Source organism: Condylura cristata, unplaced genomic scaffold (genome assembly GCF_000260355.1).
Source record: "Condylura cristata isolate star-nosed mole 26May11 unplaced genomic scaffold, ConCri1.0 scaffold00008, whole genome shotgun sequence".
NCBI classification, from domain to species: Eukaryota; Metazoa; Chordata; class Mammalia; order Eulipotyphla; family Talpidae; genus Condylura; species Condylura cristata.
The window spans coordinates 22,644,546-22,663,654 of NW_004567109.1; the positions used below are offsets into that span (position 1 = coordinate 22,644,546).

Here is a 19,109-nt window from a genome sequence, read left to right on the forward strand (position 1 = left end):
AAAAAAGCCCAGTACATCTCATCTCAATGCCCAGTGCAGGAGTTTTGGACACTTAGTATCCCAGAAGCAACTCCCTCTGTATTCTTCTGCTCCCCCTGACCAGGGGATGCCCTGGAGCCCAGGAGAACGTAATCACATGAAATCCCTTGTGACTTGAGGGCAAGGGTCTCTCCTGCTGAGGGCTTTCCTCCCTCACTGGCAGCCAGGCAGAGCCTTGCCTGTCCCCATACCCCACATCATCTCCAGCCCCTTGGCTGGAGGCCCTTAGGTTGCAGTGGAAACGTTAAGGATCCTGGGAAAAGGGATGGTTGGTTAAGCTCCATCCTGAATTAAGTTCGTCAGCTTCTTTCTCATAGGAGATGTCAGTGGGGACAGGAAGTTACTTAAGTGAATAAAGGCCTCAGGATTCGCTGACAGCTTTGCGAAGGGGCGGCCTTGAACCTGAGCTGTTTTTGACCCTGCTGTGTGGAACTACTGCTCCCGCTGGGCCATGTGAGTGCCACTCTCAAGTCCACTGCTTCTAGAAAAGGTGATTTAGACCAGGTTTAGACTGCAAAGCGGGGAGGGACAAGCCAGTGAAGGTGCCTGTAGCAAGACGCTGGGTCTGTGTCAGTGGCGAAGTCCCTGGGCAGCTGTGTCTCTAAACTTGTGTCCCTCTTTGTCCAGCTGGACAGCCAGCACAGCCAGAGACCACACCTGATTGCTTGGCAGAGCCTTTTTGGCTCCCCTTTAACCCATTCCATTCTTCATTTATTAAAGGCTTCAGTTGGAATGAGCCAGGCCCAAAGATTTGCCTTTGGAGAAGAGAGATGAAGTACTGGTAAGACTTCGTAGGTATATGTGACTGCTTGTTGAGGCTGAGTTGTCTCTGTCCCCTCGTGGTCAGTATTCCAGAAATGATTGAATTCTTTCCTTCCCATTTAGAACGTTTGTCTGTAGTCTTATGTTGGGATTTACAAGCCAGCCGTTTCTGCTGCCTTTCATTTCTCCAGGTCACTTTTCTGTTTGTTGCAAAGCCATTTTTCTCATCAAGTGGTACAAATCACCATAAAGTGTCCTATGCTGCTTGGTAGATTGTCTGTGCAGTAATAACGTCAGTGCCTTATGTATGCATAGCAATTATAGTTTTCAAAGCACTCTTGCATATATTATCTCATTATGTAATGTTCCGGGCTGTTGCTTTTTTCCCTGAGTGTTCTGTATTTATTCACCATTTTCACCAACTTGAATTTTTTTTTTCTTTCTTTTCCTACCGGTTTTGAGGGTGTTACACAAGGTTTGCTTCCTACCACCTTTCATACTCCCCTGGGAGCTGTAAATGGCAAAGGAAAAGCATATACAAATAATACTGTTTTCTGATGGCAAAGTGAAGATAACCTAAATGCTCTTTATAAATCATCCCCAAGAGTGATGATGTTCCAGTTCTGACTGTCAACAAAAGTACTAAAAACAATTTACTTTACTGATTACACCTATTAGTTTTTCAAATGGTGAGATGTCTTCCAGAAATGGAGGTGGCAGGGCAAAGGAAGTTAGATTCATTTGGTAGTTTTATATTTTGAGGGTTTTCTTCATTTTGCTTGGAGTTTTTTTTTTTTTAATTAAGGTAACATTGATGTATATTTTTGTTTGTATTAGTCGTGTTGTTCATCCCCTGATAAATGGTAACTTCATGAGCACCTTCTGTTTTCTTGGAATTAAATGGCTATTTAGGATAGAAGGTGCTTTAGGTTAAGCTTCTAAGGTGATTCTGAAACTATTTTTAAAAATTTTACTTAGAACATTCTAGAAATTCCTTATGGTAGGCCAGATAATTCCCTAAACTCACCCCCTCATTACCCTGCCCATCTCATTTCTTGTTGCTATCATTCTGTCCCCAGATGTGAGGTGCTCAGGTAGCTGCAGAGTAATGAAAACCAGAGGATATGAAGTCAAAAGAGACCAAGCAGGTTCCTTCGAACTTATCTGAACTTATCTGGCACTGTAAGCTTACTTGATACTTGTCTTCCTCCTGTAACATTCTCCAGTAGCCAATGAGCTCAAGCCTATTCTGTCCTAAGGCAGTAGAAAGTATCCCTTCTGTTGGGCATAAATAAATCTCCCTATTGCTTCTGTACAATCCAACAAACAGCAAATGCCTATTCTGTAGCAAACACTGTTTTAGGTGCTGAGGATACAGCATTGAATAGATAGACAAATGGTGCTTTTATGGCTAGCCTTAGCCCTTGGGGTCAAAGAAGATAAGCCTTATACTTCTGCATGGAAGCCCTGTAGATATTTGAAGATAGTATCCTGTTCTTCTGAGTCTTCACTCAGCCCCAGAGGCTAATCCCTCAGCTCACCAGTGGGACACACGCTCAGGTCCTTTCTCTGTATGGAACCATCCTAGTTTTGTCTACTATTGAATTAAATTGTTTAAAGTGTTTCTGTTGTTGTTAAAAAGATAGTAAGATAAGAAATCACCTAGAATCCCATTACTCACTGTTAAGATGTTGGCATATTTCTTCCCAGCCTTCCTAATTTGTATTTATTATGTTATGTCCTGTTTCTTTCCGCTTATGTGACATTATGCATTCATTATATTGGTCAGAATCATTTGAATAGCTAGTCACATAAACTGTTTAAGGTTAAATCATGAAAGAGTAGGAGGGATCCCTTAAGGTTGCTACACTATTTCCTCTTTCCCAGGTCTCAAGCCTCCTCCATGTCCACATTCTGTGATGCTACATGGGAGGGGGTGCTGGGCTACATCATCTCCTGAAGATTCATCATTCTTGATATGCTGCCTCCTTTTCCCCCCTTCTGTTCATTCTCTTGTGTCTCCTCATTATCATGCTGTGCTCACTGCTTGGAGTACAAGGTTGGCTGTGATTCCCTCGTTACAACAGGACATCCAAGTGCCATCTTCAAGACTGTCTTCCTGCTCCATTCAGTCTTGAGACCGCCAGAGCCTGTCCTGGTGGGAGCAGTCCGCGGAGAGGCCAGAGCTCACTCTTGTCCCTTGGTTGCAGGCCTTCAGCTCAACCAGAAGGCGCTCACCACCTTCCCAGATGTAGTGCTCGTGCGGGTGCCCACGCCCTCTGTTCAGTCAGACAGCGACATCACGGTCCTGCGACACCTGGAGAAGCTGGGTTGCCGCCTGGTCAACCGACCGCAGAGCATTTTAAACTGCATCAACAAATTCTGGACATTCCAAGAGCTGGCCGGACATGGAGTCCCCATGCCAGACACCTTCTCCTATGGTAAGTCTTCCTGAAAGAGAGTAGGAACGTCCTTTTCCAGGCACCCTCAGCCCTGTGCTTTCTCTCCCTAAAAGCCCTACTGGGTCTCTTGGATTTTCTTTTCTTTTACACATGTTTATTGAGATGATATTGGTGTGCCCTTAACACTTTCTCAGTCCATCAGAGGTAGCAGACAGATGTAAACAGGCAATTTCAGGCCAGTGCGGTAAGTGCTGTGATAAGACTCAGTGCAAGGGCTTGTGGGGATGCACAGGTGGGCTCCCAGTGAGGAAGATTTCCTGAAAGAGATACTAACTAAATGAAGCTGAAGGTATCCAGCCAAAGCAAGGGTGTCTGGGAAGTAGTGGAAGCAATGAGTGGAATATAGAAAGACCTCGAAGCAAGGGAGAACTTGTCCGCTTGGTGGTGTTGCAAGTGATTTATAGATCATAAGGGAGAGACATAAGATTTATAGATCATAAGGAAGTTGAGGTATAAGGCTCGGGAGATGAGAAAGGCCCATGAGACAACATATGACGGAGATGAAGGTCAACACTGAGACTAACAGGGAGTTATGGAGGCATTTAAGCAAGGCGTGGTCTGATGAGAGTTCACATTATCTTTAGGCTACATTATGGAGGATTTGGATAGGGGCAAAGTGGAGACCAGATACCTAATGATAAGCTTTTTAAATAATCCAAGTGAGCAATGATGGTCTAGACAGAGGTGGTCATAGTAAGAATGAGTATAAGTGAACAGCTTCAGGAAATGTGAAGGAGGTAGAAATAACTGGACCTGATGATTGATTGGTTATGAGGGGTATGGAGGGGCATCAAGAATGACTGTGGTTTCTGGTCTGGGCAACCTGATGTGAAAGCAAGAGTCACTGAAACTAGACACAGACAAGAAGAATGAGGGCTTGTTGGGGAAGCATGATTTAAGTTTGGGACATGTTCGGTTTGAAGTGTCTATAGAATATGCAAGTAAAAATACTCAATAGGCAGTGAGTAAATGACACTGGCATCCCCAACAGACAGTGCAAAGCAAGGGAGTGGGTTGGAAACTTGTTTCATTAAGAGAAGTCATAAGAATGGTTGCGATTACTCAGAGAGAATATGTGGAACAAAGGGAGGCTGAGCTGGATACCTCAAATGGTAACTTTAATGTTAAGCATACTTTACTACTATAAAAAATAAAGAGTTCAAGAGAAATGCCCTTGGGGACATTTAGGGACTAGGTAAAGCCCCGTTGTGAATGAGGCAGGTCTTACTAAGATCCCGGAGAATAGTTTGCTTTGCAGAAATTGATGAGCCACAATACTGCCTGTGTTTGGCAGAATATTGACTCCTCTAAAATGCAAATAGGTGGGAAATCAAGAAAGTTTGTAAGAAACTCTAAAAAAGATTTTAATACACATTATTACTCACATTTTGAATCAAGGCTTAAAGAAATATAGTGTGGCCAATTCAGGCTTCCCAGTCACCAGGCTTGCTTCCTGCAAAATTGGGGTGCCTGTTGGTGCGTAACAAACTACTAAAAACAGTGGCTTAAAATAACGCCCAAGTACTATCTCTCAGCTTCTGTGTAATCTGTAGGATTGCATGAATTCTAGAGCATAGAAAGCCCTTCCTACATAAAAGTATTTGATAAATGTTGATTTCCTTATCATAATCACTTTTGTGTTACAGGTCCACAGTGCATGTCTGTCAGATTCGAATTACTGTCATCACAGACAGGAGGCCTGGACAGAATGCCCACGGGGTCACTGCAGGTCACTCCCGAGCATCAGCTTTACCTTCACTGACTGTCCCCTTTCCTCCACAGGTGGGCATGAAGACTTTTCAAAAATGATTGATGAAGCCGAGCCCCTGGGCTACCCGGTGGTGGTGAAGAGCACCCGAGGACACCGGGGTCAGTACTGCTCTTCCTGGCTTCCATTAGGGCTGCAGCTCTGCCTGGCCTGTAACCTGGCCGGGCACAGCAGGAGCAACACATGGAGAAATGCAGCTCCCCTTTCGGGAGCCTACCATATGGCTCTATCCCTTTCTCTCCTCTCTGCTTTTGTCAGACCCCTCACACCTCTTCCCTGGACTGTGGCAGCTGGTTCCTGACTGGGTTCTGACCCCATCCCCAACTCCATTGCCAGTACCCCTCTATTCTTTTCGGGGAAGTTTTTCTGAAACCTACATCTATTCTGTCACTCTCTTGCTTGAAAAACATTGCCCAGAACCCATGTGGCCTACAATATACAAATTCCATCTTCCTCATTATGGCACAGAAGGCCCTGCACGAACAGCCTCAACACCTTTGCAGCATTCCCTGGCCATGGGGACCCTCCCTCATCTATTCTGGACAATTTCGCCTTTACCAGCCAAGCCAGGTATTTTCCTCTCTTCCAGCTTCTGCTGCTTTGCTGAGAGTGTCAGCTTGCTCTGCTCGCCAGTGGATGTCTTCCTGCCTGTCTGTAAAGGCCAGTTCCAGATGTCATTTCCCCCTCTCCATGTCCCTGGCCTGTCTTCCTCTCTTCTAGTTAGCAGTTGTTCCCTTTGTGTTTCTACAGCCCTTTGTCCATGCCTCCAGCACTGTGCTATAGTTTAAGAAAAGTTCAGGATGCTATGCCTGTCCTCCTAAAGATGGTGAGCTGCTCAGGGCGGGAAGCAGGTCCTGCCCACCTGTCTCTGTGAGAACTCCTATGTCAAACTTCAGTCTTGTGCATGTGGATACTCAGTTTCCCCAGTCATATTGGAAGAGACTCTTCTTTCCCATTGAAATCTCTGGGCACTCTTGTTAAAAATGAATTAACCATATGAGTGAGGATTTATTTCTGGGTTCTCCATTCTGTTGCATTGCTCTCTCTGTTATCTTTATGCCAAGTCATATTTTCTTTGATTACTGCAACTGTGATACTTTTTAAAGTTAGGAAGTGAGTCCTCCAGCTTTGTCCTTTTTGACAATTGTTAGTTATGTGGGAACCTTCATGGTTCCTTTCAATTACTGCAAAAAAGGAAATCAGACTTTTGGATGAGATTGCATTGAATTGGTCCATCAATTTGAGTAGTATTACCATGCACAATATAATATTAAGTTTTGAGTTCCCTGAACATGGGCTATCTTTCTGTTTATTTAGATGTCTAAGTTCTTTCAGAAATGTTTTGGAGTTTTCAGCCTCTAAGTCTTGTAGTCCTTTGGTTAAATGTATCCCTTTTCATGCTATTATAAATGGAATTACATTTTTATTTCATTTTCAGACTGTTCATGGTTAAGTAAATGGTATGGAAAAATGGGGTAAGAAATAAAATTATAGCAGTTAAGTTAGACTCACCTACATGAAGATAATTCTAAAAAAGCTAGTAGTGTGACCGAGGCTGCGCCTTTGGGAACGTTATTCATCTTGTCAACTCATTTTCCTTCTCTGTGAGACAGAAATAACTGACTTTGTTCTAGTGGCGTCACAGGACTAGTATGAAGTGTAAATGGAATTAAAAAGGGGCTGGGATCCTGACACATGGTAGATGATTAACTAATCCTAGTGCCTTTCTTCTGCCACCCTTTTCACCCCCTTGCCTTTAAACTCTAGCCCCTTTATTAACTGCAGGCAAGAATTTTTATTTCAGCATGCAAATCCCTATTTCTTGTTTCCATCTCTGCTGAAAATACTCCCTAATATCCAGAGAACTCCCATTACCTATCGCTGAATCTCAGCCAGCTTTTGCTAGATGCAAGATTTCCTGGTGCCAAACAGCCAGTGATTGAGATATGTTTTGGAGATTACACTTGAGCACCTTTAGAGCTGGTCCCCACCACTCTTCTCATTAAGATTTCACAAGGGTCTCCTTTTAAGTTCATGACATAAATCTAGGAAAACCAGCTCTTTGTTCCTTACTTGCTAACAAGAATGCTCAGATCAGGCATGCCCAGGGCATTTGCAGAGCCGTCTGCTCTGATTTGTTAGTTGATCTGAAAATGTGCCAGCAGGTGTTAAATAATTACAGAAGTATAGATGATTCAAGCAGGAAATAATTTGGAGTCAAGAAGGACTGTTTTCCCCTGAGATCAATGGAAGTGTAAATCATTCCTTTTGGAATTAATCATTACACCAAAACGGTATGTTCTCTCTTTGGCTAGAGGAGGAAGAATGTGTGTCAGCCACTCGCTCTTAGAAGGCCCATGGTATTTTGCACAGACCTCTCTGCACCACATCATGCTGTGCTGTGCTTACCTTTTTTTTTTTTTTTTTTTTTTTTTGGTCTCTTTCCATCTAGACTTGAGATTCCTCTAAAGCATGTTCAATTAATTATGTCCTGGAAATATTGATTGACACCTACTTTGTCTATCAAGCCCAGACTGAGGTTTGGGGAATTAGAAAACATGAGTTGGATTTGGGCCTTGGGTGACAGGAAATACTGTTTCTGGAACTAAACTGACTACATCTTTAGGGTTCTACTTTTACCCCCTTCTCAGTTTCTTCAGTACAGTACTACGTAATTTTGGAAAAAAGAGTGGTGGTGGAGGGAGAAGGTTGATGTTATAAAGAGTAACCTTAAAGAGTAAAACCAAGAGAAAATAAGATTCAATGGCCATTTGAAAGAAGCATGAATCTAAAAGAAATAGAAGGGTCAACATGGGGCAAGTTCAGGAAGAGTCAAGAACTGCCCTGGACAGGGAGCTGGGAGGACAAGGTCAGGGTTCAGTGACCTCTGTAACGACTATTCTTGTTTTTCATCTTCTTAAAGGAAAGGCTGTTTTTCTTGCAAGAGATAAACATCACCTCTCAGACATCTGCCATCTGATCCGCCATGATGTGCCCTATCTGTTCCAGAAGTATGTGAAGGAATCCCATGGAAAGGACATCCGGGTGGTGGTGGTAGGGGGCCAGGTGATTGGCTCCATGCTCCGCTGTTCCACCGACGGGCGGATGCAGAGCAACTGCTCTCTGGGTAAGGGGGGAAGGAAGCTGCCAGTGGGCTCGGGAGTCACCAGCGGGGGCCAGGGCTTTCCGTTTGCATGTTTAGACCCGTTCAGAAAATACACGCCACTCTCTCCTGACTTCTCAGGCCTTCTGCTGGACACCAGAGCCACAGATAAGAATTAGAATCAAGCCCTTCCTAGGGAGAGGAAAGCAGGTGAATTTGGAGCCTGTAACAATAGCTCAGGCGTGAAATAATGAGGGTGAGTTAAGGCAATGGCAGGAGGCAGAGCATATTCGGCTTTTACATTATGATTAAAAATTGCATTATTTCTTATATGTATTTATTAGGAAGCTGCAGTTTATTTTTGAATCAAATATGTAACCCCACTGCTTAAACCTGTGGATCAAGCCTGTTTTACATTGTGAATAGAAAGGTTTCACAAGGGATGTAAATTCCTGTACCCATCATAGAACGTTGTTTGTATATTTTAAAAAAGAAACTCCTGCAGGGGTTTCCCCAGTGATCTAGGTGTTAATCCCCCCCCCGCCCCCCAACAACACATACCTCTAGCTATACTCCAATTCTTCTAGTCAATAAATAAATAAATAAATAAAACTACAGTTATTTCCATAATCGTCACATAATGTCCCAACTCTAGTGACTAATATAGAGGCTGAGAGAGTGATTTCACTTTTCATTAAGACTGATTGAGCGGTTTCTGTGAGCAGTTTCTATTATTGATTTTGGGAGTTTAGCAACTGAGAATCCTTGCCTTCTGGTAGCTTGTAGTCCAGTGGCGGAGAGGACACGCACAGGCAGATAAGGTCCCGTGACACAGTGGTGGACAGGCCAACAGGGCAAAACTGACAGAGCAGCTGTACCTCACATGTCCCTCATTTCAGCACTCCATTTTGGACTTCATGCATCATTACTGTGTCCGCTTTAGTCACCTCACAGAAACCCTTCTTTAACTAGAGACCACTAGTTAAAGGAGACAAAAAGAGACAAATAAGATCTTACCTTTCTTTCTTTTTAAAAAAGATTTATTTTTATTTATTTATGCACACAAGAACTGGGGTACAGGTCAGAGGTACAGGGATAAGAGGATTCAACAGAGTAGATCTGGGATCAGAGCAGGCAGATCTGCTGAAATATTGCTAAGGGAACAGTGGACAAGACAGAGAGGGCTGCTGTGCCATGTGGATCAGCTCCTTGGTCAGGGGTCAAACTCATAGCTAGATAGTGTTGAGACTTAACCCCTTGTGACACCAGGGGGCCCTGTCTTAACTTTCTCACAAGGGCTTTCAGATGCTCTGCCCCTGGTGCAAAATTTTGTCTCACAGAACTCTCCATCTTCTTTAAAAATTATATATATATATTAAAGATTTTTAAAGATATATATATATATTAGATATATTTTTTAAAGATTTATTTATTTATGCATACAGAACTGGGGTACAAGCCAGAGGTGCAGGGGCGGTGAGAGGATTCACCAGAAACAGAGTGGGGAGCAGAACAGGCAGATAGATGAAGTACACTGCTGAGGGGAGCAGCGGGCAGGCCAGGAGAGGTCTGCGGAGCCATGTGGTCACCTCCTGGGTGGGGATGGAACTCGCACCGAAGTGGCTGCAGCTCACTTGCAGTGCTGCACTTCATTTAACCCATTGTACCACCAGGGATGGCGCAATTTTGTTTTTGTTTTTTTTTTAATTGTAAAAGAAATGAAGGGGGGGAAGAAAGGAGTGGAAGGTAAAAATATTTAGAAAATATGACAAAGTCAAATAAAAAAATTTAACTATTAATCCCACCATTTAGACATAGCTGGTATTGGCAGTTTGGTTTCATTCTTCCTGATCCTTTTTTCTGACCGTGCTTTTTTGCATAGGTATGGTCATAGTGCTGACCGTGTTTTTTTGCATAGGTATGGTCATAGTTATGATCCGTCTAAGTATTTTCCCATCAGATCAAAATCTATGAGCATTATTATTAATGGTTGTAAAAACGCTCTCTTTTCCTCAATTTTGAGATATTCAGGTTCTAACATGTTCTTTTTTCATAGACAGGTATGACTCAGTACCTATGGCTTTCCAGGCGCAGTGATTTTCAGTATTTCCAATAGCGGCTATCAACACATTTTGATACTTAAGATGATTCCTCAATGTGGGATGACGGGGGTCAGAGGTTAGAAATACTTTTAAAACTCCAGAATAAAGAAATGACCATGTTGTTTCCCCAAAGGGTAGGCTGACTTCCACCCAGACCCTCTGGGAGTAATCCTCCTGAGCACCCCCATCCTCCCCTGAAGGCCGCGTATTCCTTAGTGAGTGTCTGACATCACTGCGCTTCCCCACAGGCGGTGTGGGCGTCATGTGCCCCCTGACTGAACAGGGTAAGCAACTGGCTGTACAGGTGTCCAACATCCTGGGCATGGACTTCTGTGGCATCGACCTCCTCATCATGGACGATGGCTCCTTTGTGGTGTGTGAGGCAAATGCCAACGTCGGGTTCCTGGCCTTCGACCAGGCGTGCAACTTAGACGTGGGCGGGGTCATTGCAGACTACACTATGTCCTTGCTGCCAAGTCGGCAGACTGGGAAGATGGCCCTCCTCCCAGGGCTGTCTAGCCCCAGGGAGAAGAAGGAGCCAGACGGCTGCGCTTCAGCTCAGGGAGTCACTGAGAATGTCTACGCCATCAACAGTGGGTCTACCTCTAGTGAGAGTGAGCTTGAACTGGGAGAGATGCGGGATTCCTCGGCAGGCATGAGGGGGGTCCCACCCCCCATGCTGCCTGAACCCAGCTACAACATTAACAATAGGATAGCTTCGGAATTAAAACTTAAGTGAATTCCTGCTTTCTGGCAGCATTGAAACCAAATCCTACTGCTTCCCTAGTAGTTTTGAGTGAATAAAATCTGGACTAATGTGATCTCATTTGCACAGAAACTAGAAATCCCATCTGGGCACTCCACCGTCTTTCTAACGATGATTTAAGCAAACAGCTTCGCTTTGTGAGTTTTACAAAGACTACGATAAAAATACTCGCCAAGAGCAACATCCCGACTGAACCATTTGAGACCAGTGTCTGCTCCGAGCACTCAGCTACCATGGACGACTTGAAGGCTTTGACTCTGCTGTTGCTTCTCACTGTGCTCTGTAGAGCCCATTAACTCAGAAGGGCTCCTGGAAACAGGACCCTAACCACGGGACACAGGCGTGTGCCCAGGATGTGGAACCTGCCAGCAGTTATGTGCACGTCATTTAAATGTGTGTGTGTGATGCTTGGAGAATGCACTCAAACACTGCGAGAGGACCCCTCTCTGCTCCTCATCAGTCACCGTCTGGACCATATTTCTCTGACACTCAGGATCCGGTGTTTAGGGAGCTTCCTCATTAGCGTTGTCAGTGAAGCACTTTGTAGAAAGTGAGATTGAACATCCCTTGAGTTCCTGTTTGGCAAACATCCGCTCTGTAACTGGGGCTTTCTACAAATGGCTTTGCCACTTCAAATGTCTCGACCCTGCCTCACCAATGCCAGCCCAGCAGCCTCTTGTACCTTTGCTGCCTTCGGCCTCAGCTGAAAACGTACTTCAGTGAGCTGGTGGCCACACACTTTCTTAAGCGTGCATTAGAATAGAACACCATGAACTTTCTTTTCGATGGACTCTGTTCACTTGTCATCTAGAATCTAGTGGGTATTTATCATAGAAAGCTACTGGGAAAGATCCTCTTCTCACCTCCTTTACTGAAACTTGTGTACTGTTTATATGTAAGAGGTTTTCCTGGATTAAGTTGCTGTCATGGCCTGTTGGGTAGATAGAGCCATTGGAAACACTCCAGTCCCCTTGATATTCTAGTCTTATCCAGGTTCCAGAGACCTGTCCTTACCCACTTTTCCAAACTGGGGAGACTCAGGTATCAGGAATGACTCATTGCACTTTGGGAGGGGGATACTGTAGACATGACTCCAAGTGCTTTTCATTTTAACTCTTTGAGTAGTAGATGATGATCCTCTCCCTGGGAGATTCATGTATGGCGTGTTCCATTTCTGCTGATATGAAATAGGACTGGAAAATGAGCAAAGCTCCTTTTTTAACCAAATACACTAAAACATATGCACTCAAGAGTTAGCATAACCAGAGTTACTTCTTTGGGAGACTGTATTCTGGAGCTGTGATTTTGCATATGCTAAGAACATTTAGAATTCCTCATTGGAGTTACCTTCGAAGCCATGCAAGAAAAGAGGCCTCAAACCTCATATGCAGATCTTGTTACTTATATCACCTCTCCCCAGAGGTGGTCCCAAGCTCCATCACCCATTGTACTTATCAGACTTATTTTCTAGAGCTGTTGGACTGTTAAAAAAAAAAAAATCATTCCTCAAAACCTAAGCCTCACTAAGAAAGACAAAGACTTACCAACACTGAGGAAGATCACAGGTGAGTTTCCAGGGAGGGTATAGAAATATTCTTAGTGAAAAAAAAAAGAAAAGAAATATTCTTAGTGAGGTTGATTTCACTGAACTAGGTCACTAGTTCAGGTAAGTGCTTTGAGGGTAGCAACACCCATGCTGGGTATGTAAATTCCTGTATTTACTCTGCCATAAGTGTAAAATGTATGTAAAGGCAAACTCTTACACTTTTCACCACATATTTAAATAGGTAATTGGCTTTTAAAATATTGTGGCTAAAATCAGATCTCACCAAGTAACAGTTGTACAACTGGAAAATATCCAGCACTGTGTAATGCAGATGTCACACTACACAGTCCATCACAGAGTGCATGCTACTAAGCTGTAGCTCTGGTCATGTGGCTTGTACCATTGAAAAATAATTCACCTTCACCTTTATATAAGGTAAGATATGTACCTTACTTTTACCACTCAGGAGAGATTGAGGAGGAGGATAGTTCTAGGTCTGTTCTCTCTGGGATTGGCCAAATGCTTTCTACATAAGCATCTGAACCAAGCGATAACATCTGGAGGCTGCCTTCACTCCCACTGTTTAGTGGAAGCCCATTCTCCCCCACTTTATCTAAAAGGATGCTGGGGGGCCCCATCCTGAGCAGAGCAGCTCTGGGTGCTTTCCAGATCCATCAAGGGGGATCCAATTTCCAGCTGTTCCTGACATCTGTAGTCATTGGCATCAGCACTTGGAACCTAGCCCTGTCTAGAAGCAGAGAAAGCTGGGTCACAGCTGGAGCATAGCCCCCCTCCAAGATTTCTCATACTGGCTGTGAGCCCAGTGAGCCCCAGCCAGGTGGCTGGACCACACTTGTCACAGCTGCCCCCAAAGCCTGCTGGGAGGAACATGGGGCACAGAGCCAGATAACAGTTCTGACTATCCCCATTAATAGCTATGGACCTTGTGCAATTAATCAGGTGGACTTGGCCTCCATTTCTCCATCCTTCAGAGACAGTGCCTATTCTAGAGGTAATTCTTGGGGGTGATCTGAGGCCAGAGTTGAATTAATGAGAGTGCAATATGTGGGAAGGATTTTATAATAAATTATTATCACACCACTCCCCCTGAGGGAGTTAAGAGGCCATGAAATCTTGGTATTATCACACTAAACAGTAGGAGGAACCCTGACAAAGGATGCAGCTTCTCAGGAGCCTGACAGCCAGAAAGGAGCAAGGCTTTTAGTGTTTTCAGACAGCCTGTAGATGTATCATATATAATCTGAATCTCTTGAACCTAAATACCAATTAGCAGTCTTCCTATGTAATATGAATTGCAGTGTCTGTGTATGGTCTTCCCATTCTCTGGTAGTAGCATCTTGAAACTGGTCAACACTTGAATGCCAGTAGTTCAGTCACTCAGAATATATACGGTTCTGCACTTGGGAAAATGTCTTCATGCTCTCTGTCTGATTGCTGAGGGGCTTGGGGTTATCAGAATGTGGATTTTGGGCTATTAAGATCTGATAAACAATGTAAGTGGATTATAAGCTATTAGTGTCAGGATTGCAGGCTCTCTGGGCCCAGCTAAGAGGGAGGTCCATGACAGCGAGGGAGCCAGTGAGGAGGAAAGAGAAAGGTCTGGGGTGATTTTGTGACTGAGAAGTTTCAGTGGGAGAAATAAGAAATGGGGGATTCTAGTGAAGGAGAAGGAAATGACTCTTCTGTGGGTTTTAATGACAGAAACATGAATATGTATTGTTTAGGGGTAGGGGGGCTTTGAAACGGTTCTCAGTGAAGATAATGAGGTGTCTGTATTTCCAATCACCTCACCTCTATGGAAGGAAGCAGGAAAGCAGGAAGCCTCCTCCTTTGAGTCCTGATGAGAACACTCTGAATGTAAATCAGAGGAAGAGGAAGCTGCTGACTAGGTGTTTCAGAATCACCCTAGTAACAGCCAGCCCTCCCAGAAATTAATGGACCTTGCCGCCATGTGTAGACAAGCCTGGAGCCACAGCCCTCCAATGTGGGCTGAAGGAGCCATGTCGGAGAGTGACGGCAGAGGCAGTAAACGGGGCATTTCAACCTGAAACGTTTTTGCACCTGGGGGTGAGGCTTCTACTTGCTGTCAGGCTATGCAGACCTTTAGGGACAAACCCTGACAGCAGCCACAACTGCCACTGTCCCAGGAGGTAGGTTCTTGGATCTGGTTCCATTGCCTATGGAGAGTCTGGTGCTATTTTTGACTGCCTCTGAGACTCAAGAATACTCTGAAATGTTTTGACCTGGAAGACTACCCACTTTAGGAATAGACTGTTTTCTTCTTTGCGTAAAACTGTATTAAGCTCTCATTCCAAGCTTGTGGTGACACTTGCAGCTCTCCCTAACATTCACTTAGCTGTGTATGAAAACTTTGCTCCTTCAAGCCTTGCCATGTCCTTCTCCAGGTTTGGCTCCATGTCAACATGTGGCATTGTCCTAGGCCCTGGGCTGGCACCCCCCACACTCTGGAGTCTTACTCTGCCATATAATGTTCACAGGGGCTCGGAGGCAACACTCAGAAAGTCAGGTATGGAGCCAGACTTGATGCCATAGGAAGAGAATCACCTTGGAGATCAGTTCAGTCCCCCCTGGGGGATCAGAATCCCAGGGCTGCAGTCACTGAGCTAGTGAGCTGCAAGTGGGGGGCAGCAGGCAATCTGACTGTCCATCCAGGGGGCACACTGGACTCTCCTGTGCAGTAACTGCCCTCCTGGAGCACCCTCTGGCCATTCCCCTGGTTCTCTTGTTCTGGATCGACTTGGATGCAGTTGAGAACCCCAAGGCATTATAAGATTTCCAGCATGCTAGCCAGCTCATGACCTATGCTGTTTTTCCACCAGCCAAGCCCATTTAGCCTCACCTTCCACACTACCAGTGATGTGAGGGAGAAGGTCTCTGCCAAACTGACTGAAGCCGTCCTTCACCCCATTCAGCTGATGTAACCCCATTTGGAATGTTTTGGGTTTCCAAAGCCTTCAGTGGGTTTCTGTGAAAGCCGAGAACTTAAAGACCACAAACTTGCTCTGTCGGAGCACCTTAGGGGTCCTGACTGCCCATGTTGTAGTTACTGTCTTCCACAAAGCCAGAAGCTGCCCCGGCAGCCAGCCCCTGGCTCCTCTCCCCTGCTGTATGTAGCCCATGTCAGCTGGGCGTCCCGCCCTCTGAGATCCAGAACAGTCTGGTAACTCTGGGCTGTCGTTCTGAGCCTTTGGATCTCTGCTTTCTGAAGGACTTGCAGCTTTGCAGTTACTGCTGACTCTGGACTGCTGCTACCTCATTTTAAGCAGCAGTGGTGTCTCCTTCCTGCTCTGCATCAGCTGAGACATGAAGCTCAGTTTCTCCCCCATTTCCACACACACCAAAATTCAAATGAGTCAGTCTACTTGTGTTTCCGTGATGTAGGAGGAAACAAGACATTGTAGCGATGCAGACTTGCCATCTCCATTCATTAAATGCCCTGATGCACTCCAGAGGAATCCGCCCACCTTCCACCCCACCTGGCACCTAGCTCCCTTCTTAGGACAGCAAACCCATTTGTGTTTTCATGTACAGAAGCATAATCATTCCATTTCTTAATCTGATTCCTGCCAACACCCTGTAAGATTTTACCTCCGATCACTTATTAAAAGTGGCTTATTAAAGGCATTTTCCTAAACAAAAATGGCTCCCTCCTCAAGAAGAGCTGCCATGTCATAGTATGCCATGTTTTGCATTCCCACTATGGGAGCCAGGCATCCCAGCCACCGCATTCACTACGAGCTGAGCTGCGGGGTCCTCACGCCTTTGGAATGCAACACGGGCTAATGTAAATGGTGCCAGTTTGAGCTAGACAGAGCTGATTCAAATCCTGACTTGAAAATGTATAGCTGGTGTGACCTAGGGAAAGTCACTTAATCTTGCTAAACTTCTTTTATCACCTATAAATGTGACCCATAAACACAATCTTGCACGTGAAGCACTTTACCACGGGCCTGTCTTTACTAGGCTCCTTCCCTCCTACCTCCTCCACTGTCAGCAATCACAGACGCCTCCTGCCCACTACTATGGCTCAGTGCCAAGGGATAAAAGCCAGCAGACAGCAGCTTTACAGCTGGGAAAAGAGATGCTGGGGCTGAGGCAGGAGGGGGTTGGGGAGGAAGCTGGGAGCTGTTCGAACATGCTGTGGTTTGGGCCTTGATGATTGGAAGGCCCCATCCATCCTTGAAATTCTGTGACACTATACTGTGAGCTATAGGGGGTGTATTTGGCTTAGAAAAGTCCTGGAAGAAAGGCTGCCTCAGACAGACAACCAGGAGGCTACAGAAGCTGATGAGTAGCCTGACCTTGGATGATTTAGCACCTGTTTTGTTTTTTTTCTTTTTCTTTTTGGCTCTTCCTATATTAAGCATGCTGGCCTTGAATCAAATGGGAGGAGGTAGTGCCAGGAACTTGAATTAAATCTGTCAAACAGAGGGTGAGGGGAGTGTGGAAAGCCTGGGGGTTGTGCTGGGAACTGATAGTCCGACAGCACCATCTGGACTTGGCAGGGATGACAGCCCTGAGATCAGATGGAAGTAGCCAATAAAGCGTAAAACTCTGCTGTCCTGGGCCTTGATGGAATTTGAGTGGGAACTCCCAGAATCTCTCACTTAGAAGGAATGGTGATCTCCTATACGGAGCGAGCTGGGTTTTTTCGTCCCTCTGCACAAAGATAATAAAGGTCTTTGTAACGGCAGAACTAAGCAGGCGGCTGCTCCATTTGGCCCCACCTTAGAGTCCCCAGAGCTGCAGCACCATGCTGGAGCCAGCCAGAAATGATGGTTATAATTTCAAGAATTTTGTGCACTGGTTGTCAAAAAGCACAGTCATTAAAACTCAAATTATAAAATCTTAAATTTTTAAATTATAAAAACTTAAATTATACAAAATTACAATTTATTAAAAACTTAGATGATATTCAAAGCTCACCACTTCCCTTTTATCTTACTGTCTTTTCCCCTTGTCTATAGTCTTGAGGTTACTGACATCATAGCGCTCTGAAGGCGGAGATACTCTGTAATGGTGCATCCCAGCCCCACTGTCAGTGACATCACAGCAGTAGCTCAGTATCAGCCACAGAGGTTGTGTCCAGCCCACAGAGCTGAGCAAGCATTACATGGCAACTTTTTGTCCTCCAGAGTGCTGGTGGCTAAACATTTATCAGCACACCACTGCCACTGGGTGACCAATAAAGTGATACAAATAAGCATTAGAAGTCTCAATTCCAGGGAGGGAATAGGAATTGTTCCCATTGCTCTGAAGCAAGTGTCCTGGTATAATGTGCAGAATGACTTGAGATGAAAAACTACCTGAAGACATTGCTTCGCAGCTTGTTCTGTCTCACCTGCTTTTCATATTTGAAAAATGTTTTATTTGCTCCATAACTTAAAGAGTGATTTATGAGGTTCTAACTCACATGTGGGTTCTATTTCAGGTCAGTTCTCCCCAGGAAAGTGAACAATAGATTTTGCCACCTAACTGGTAAACTGAAAATGTGTTGTAAGGAATGGCTTAACTAGATGCTAAGAGAGCTCCTTTTCCAAGTGGTTTACACAGCAATAACTACGTTAACTCCTCCAACAGAGGAGAAATCATTTATAAATGATTGTTTTGCTGGTTTTACTTTTCATTAAAATTATTACTGTGGAACAGAATGCTCTCTTCGCCTTTGTCTCCAAAAATGCTGTGCCTTTTGGTAGTTCTTTTAAGTGGGAATCACATGCTGAATCTACATTTTATTGTTTTCAGATGATAAATGAGGGGAAAGCTTCATAGAAACTTCATCCTATTCACTTGCACACCAGCTGCATTCTGAAAAACCATAATTTTCCTTTCAAAGGCAGAGTGTCGTCTGAATTGTAATAGCGCCAACTCCCAACTGTCAAGATGATGGAGGAAATACTAATGCAGATGGTATGAGTTTGTCATGGGCCTGCTCAGTGAGCTCTCCAGGACTGACATTTGAATTAAGATTCAAATAGCAAGTGAGTGCTGAAATCCGTTAAGAATGACTGGTAAGAGTCCCAGGGGACCAAAAGAATCTGTCTACCCCCCAAAACAACTCTGACAGGACAGGCTGAGCCACCGGGGTTGAAGGATGCTTCAAAAGGCTTCCTGGGACAAACAGTGGTGGGAATTTTGGGAACTTTACTCAGGACCAGGCCTGGACCCTTGAACTCAAACTGTCAACTTGTGAGAGTCAGGGAACCCAGTTTGAGGCCAGAGGGAAAGGGGGTAATGCTTGATGGGCTGTTGGAGTCAGGAGAGACAGCAGGTATGATACTGTTACTGTTGAGTGTCCTCATTCCAAACACGGCAAAGTGACCTACATTTGGTGTTTTGTTTGATATATGAAAATCTTCAAATTACACAAAAGTAAGTAGAGAGGCTATTTAACTGAACTCCCCAGATTTCAAATGATCAAAAATCCTTTTCCCTGCATCAATCTGTGTCTTTTCCTTAAGCATTTTAACATAAATCCCATACACCATGGCTTTTCTCTATGGTGTACATCTCTTTTTT

The 19,109-nt window shown here is 44.6% G+C and overlaps 1 protein-coding gene across 2 annotated transcripts in view; it reads left to right on the forward strand.

Moving 5' to 3' along the window:
- RIMKLA (ribosomal modification protein rimK-like family member A) overlaps nucleotides 1–19,107 on the forward strand; it is a 29,982-nt gene extending 10,875 nt beyond the window's left edge. The window contains exons 2-6 of one of the 2 annotated variants that reach the window (XR_001145248.1): nucleotides 3,012–3,242; nucleotides 5,046–5,132; nucleotides 7,955–8,158; nucleotides 10,485–12,567; nucleotides 18,427–19,107. Coding sequence is in view for 1 of the 2 variants with exons in the window: in XM_004678867.2 (XP_004678924.1) it covers nucleotides 3,012–3,242; nucleotides 5,046–5,132; nucleotides 7,955–8,158; nucleotides 10,485–10,975 (1,013 nt within the window). In the remaining variant the exon portion in view is untranslated. Of the gene's footprint in view, nucleotides 1–3,011; nucleotides 3,243–5,045; nucleotides 5,133–7,954; nucleotides 8,159–10,484; nucleotides 13,979–18,426 lie in introns of those variants that run through there. The other variant, XM_004678867.2, reaches the window with a different exon arrangement.
- Nucleotides 19,108–19,109: the final 2 nt, after the last annotated feature.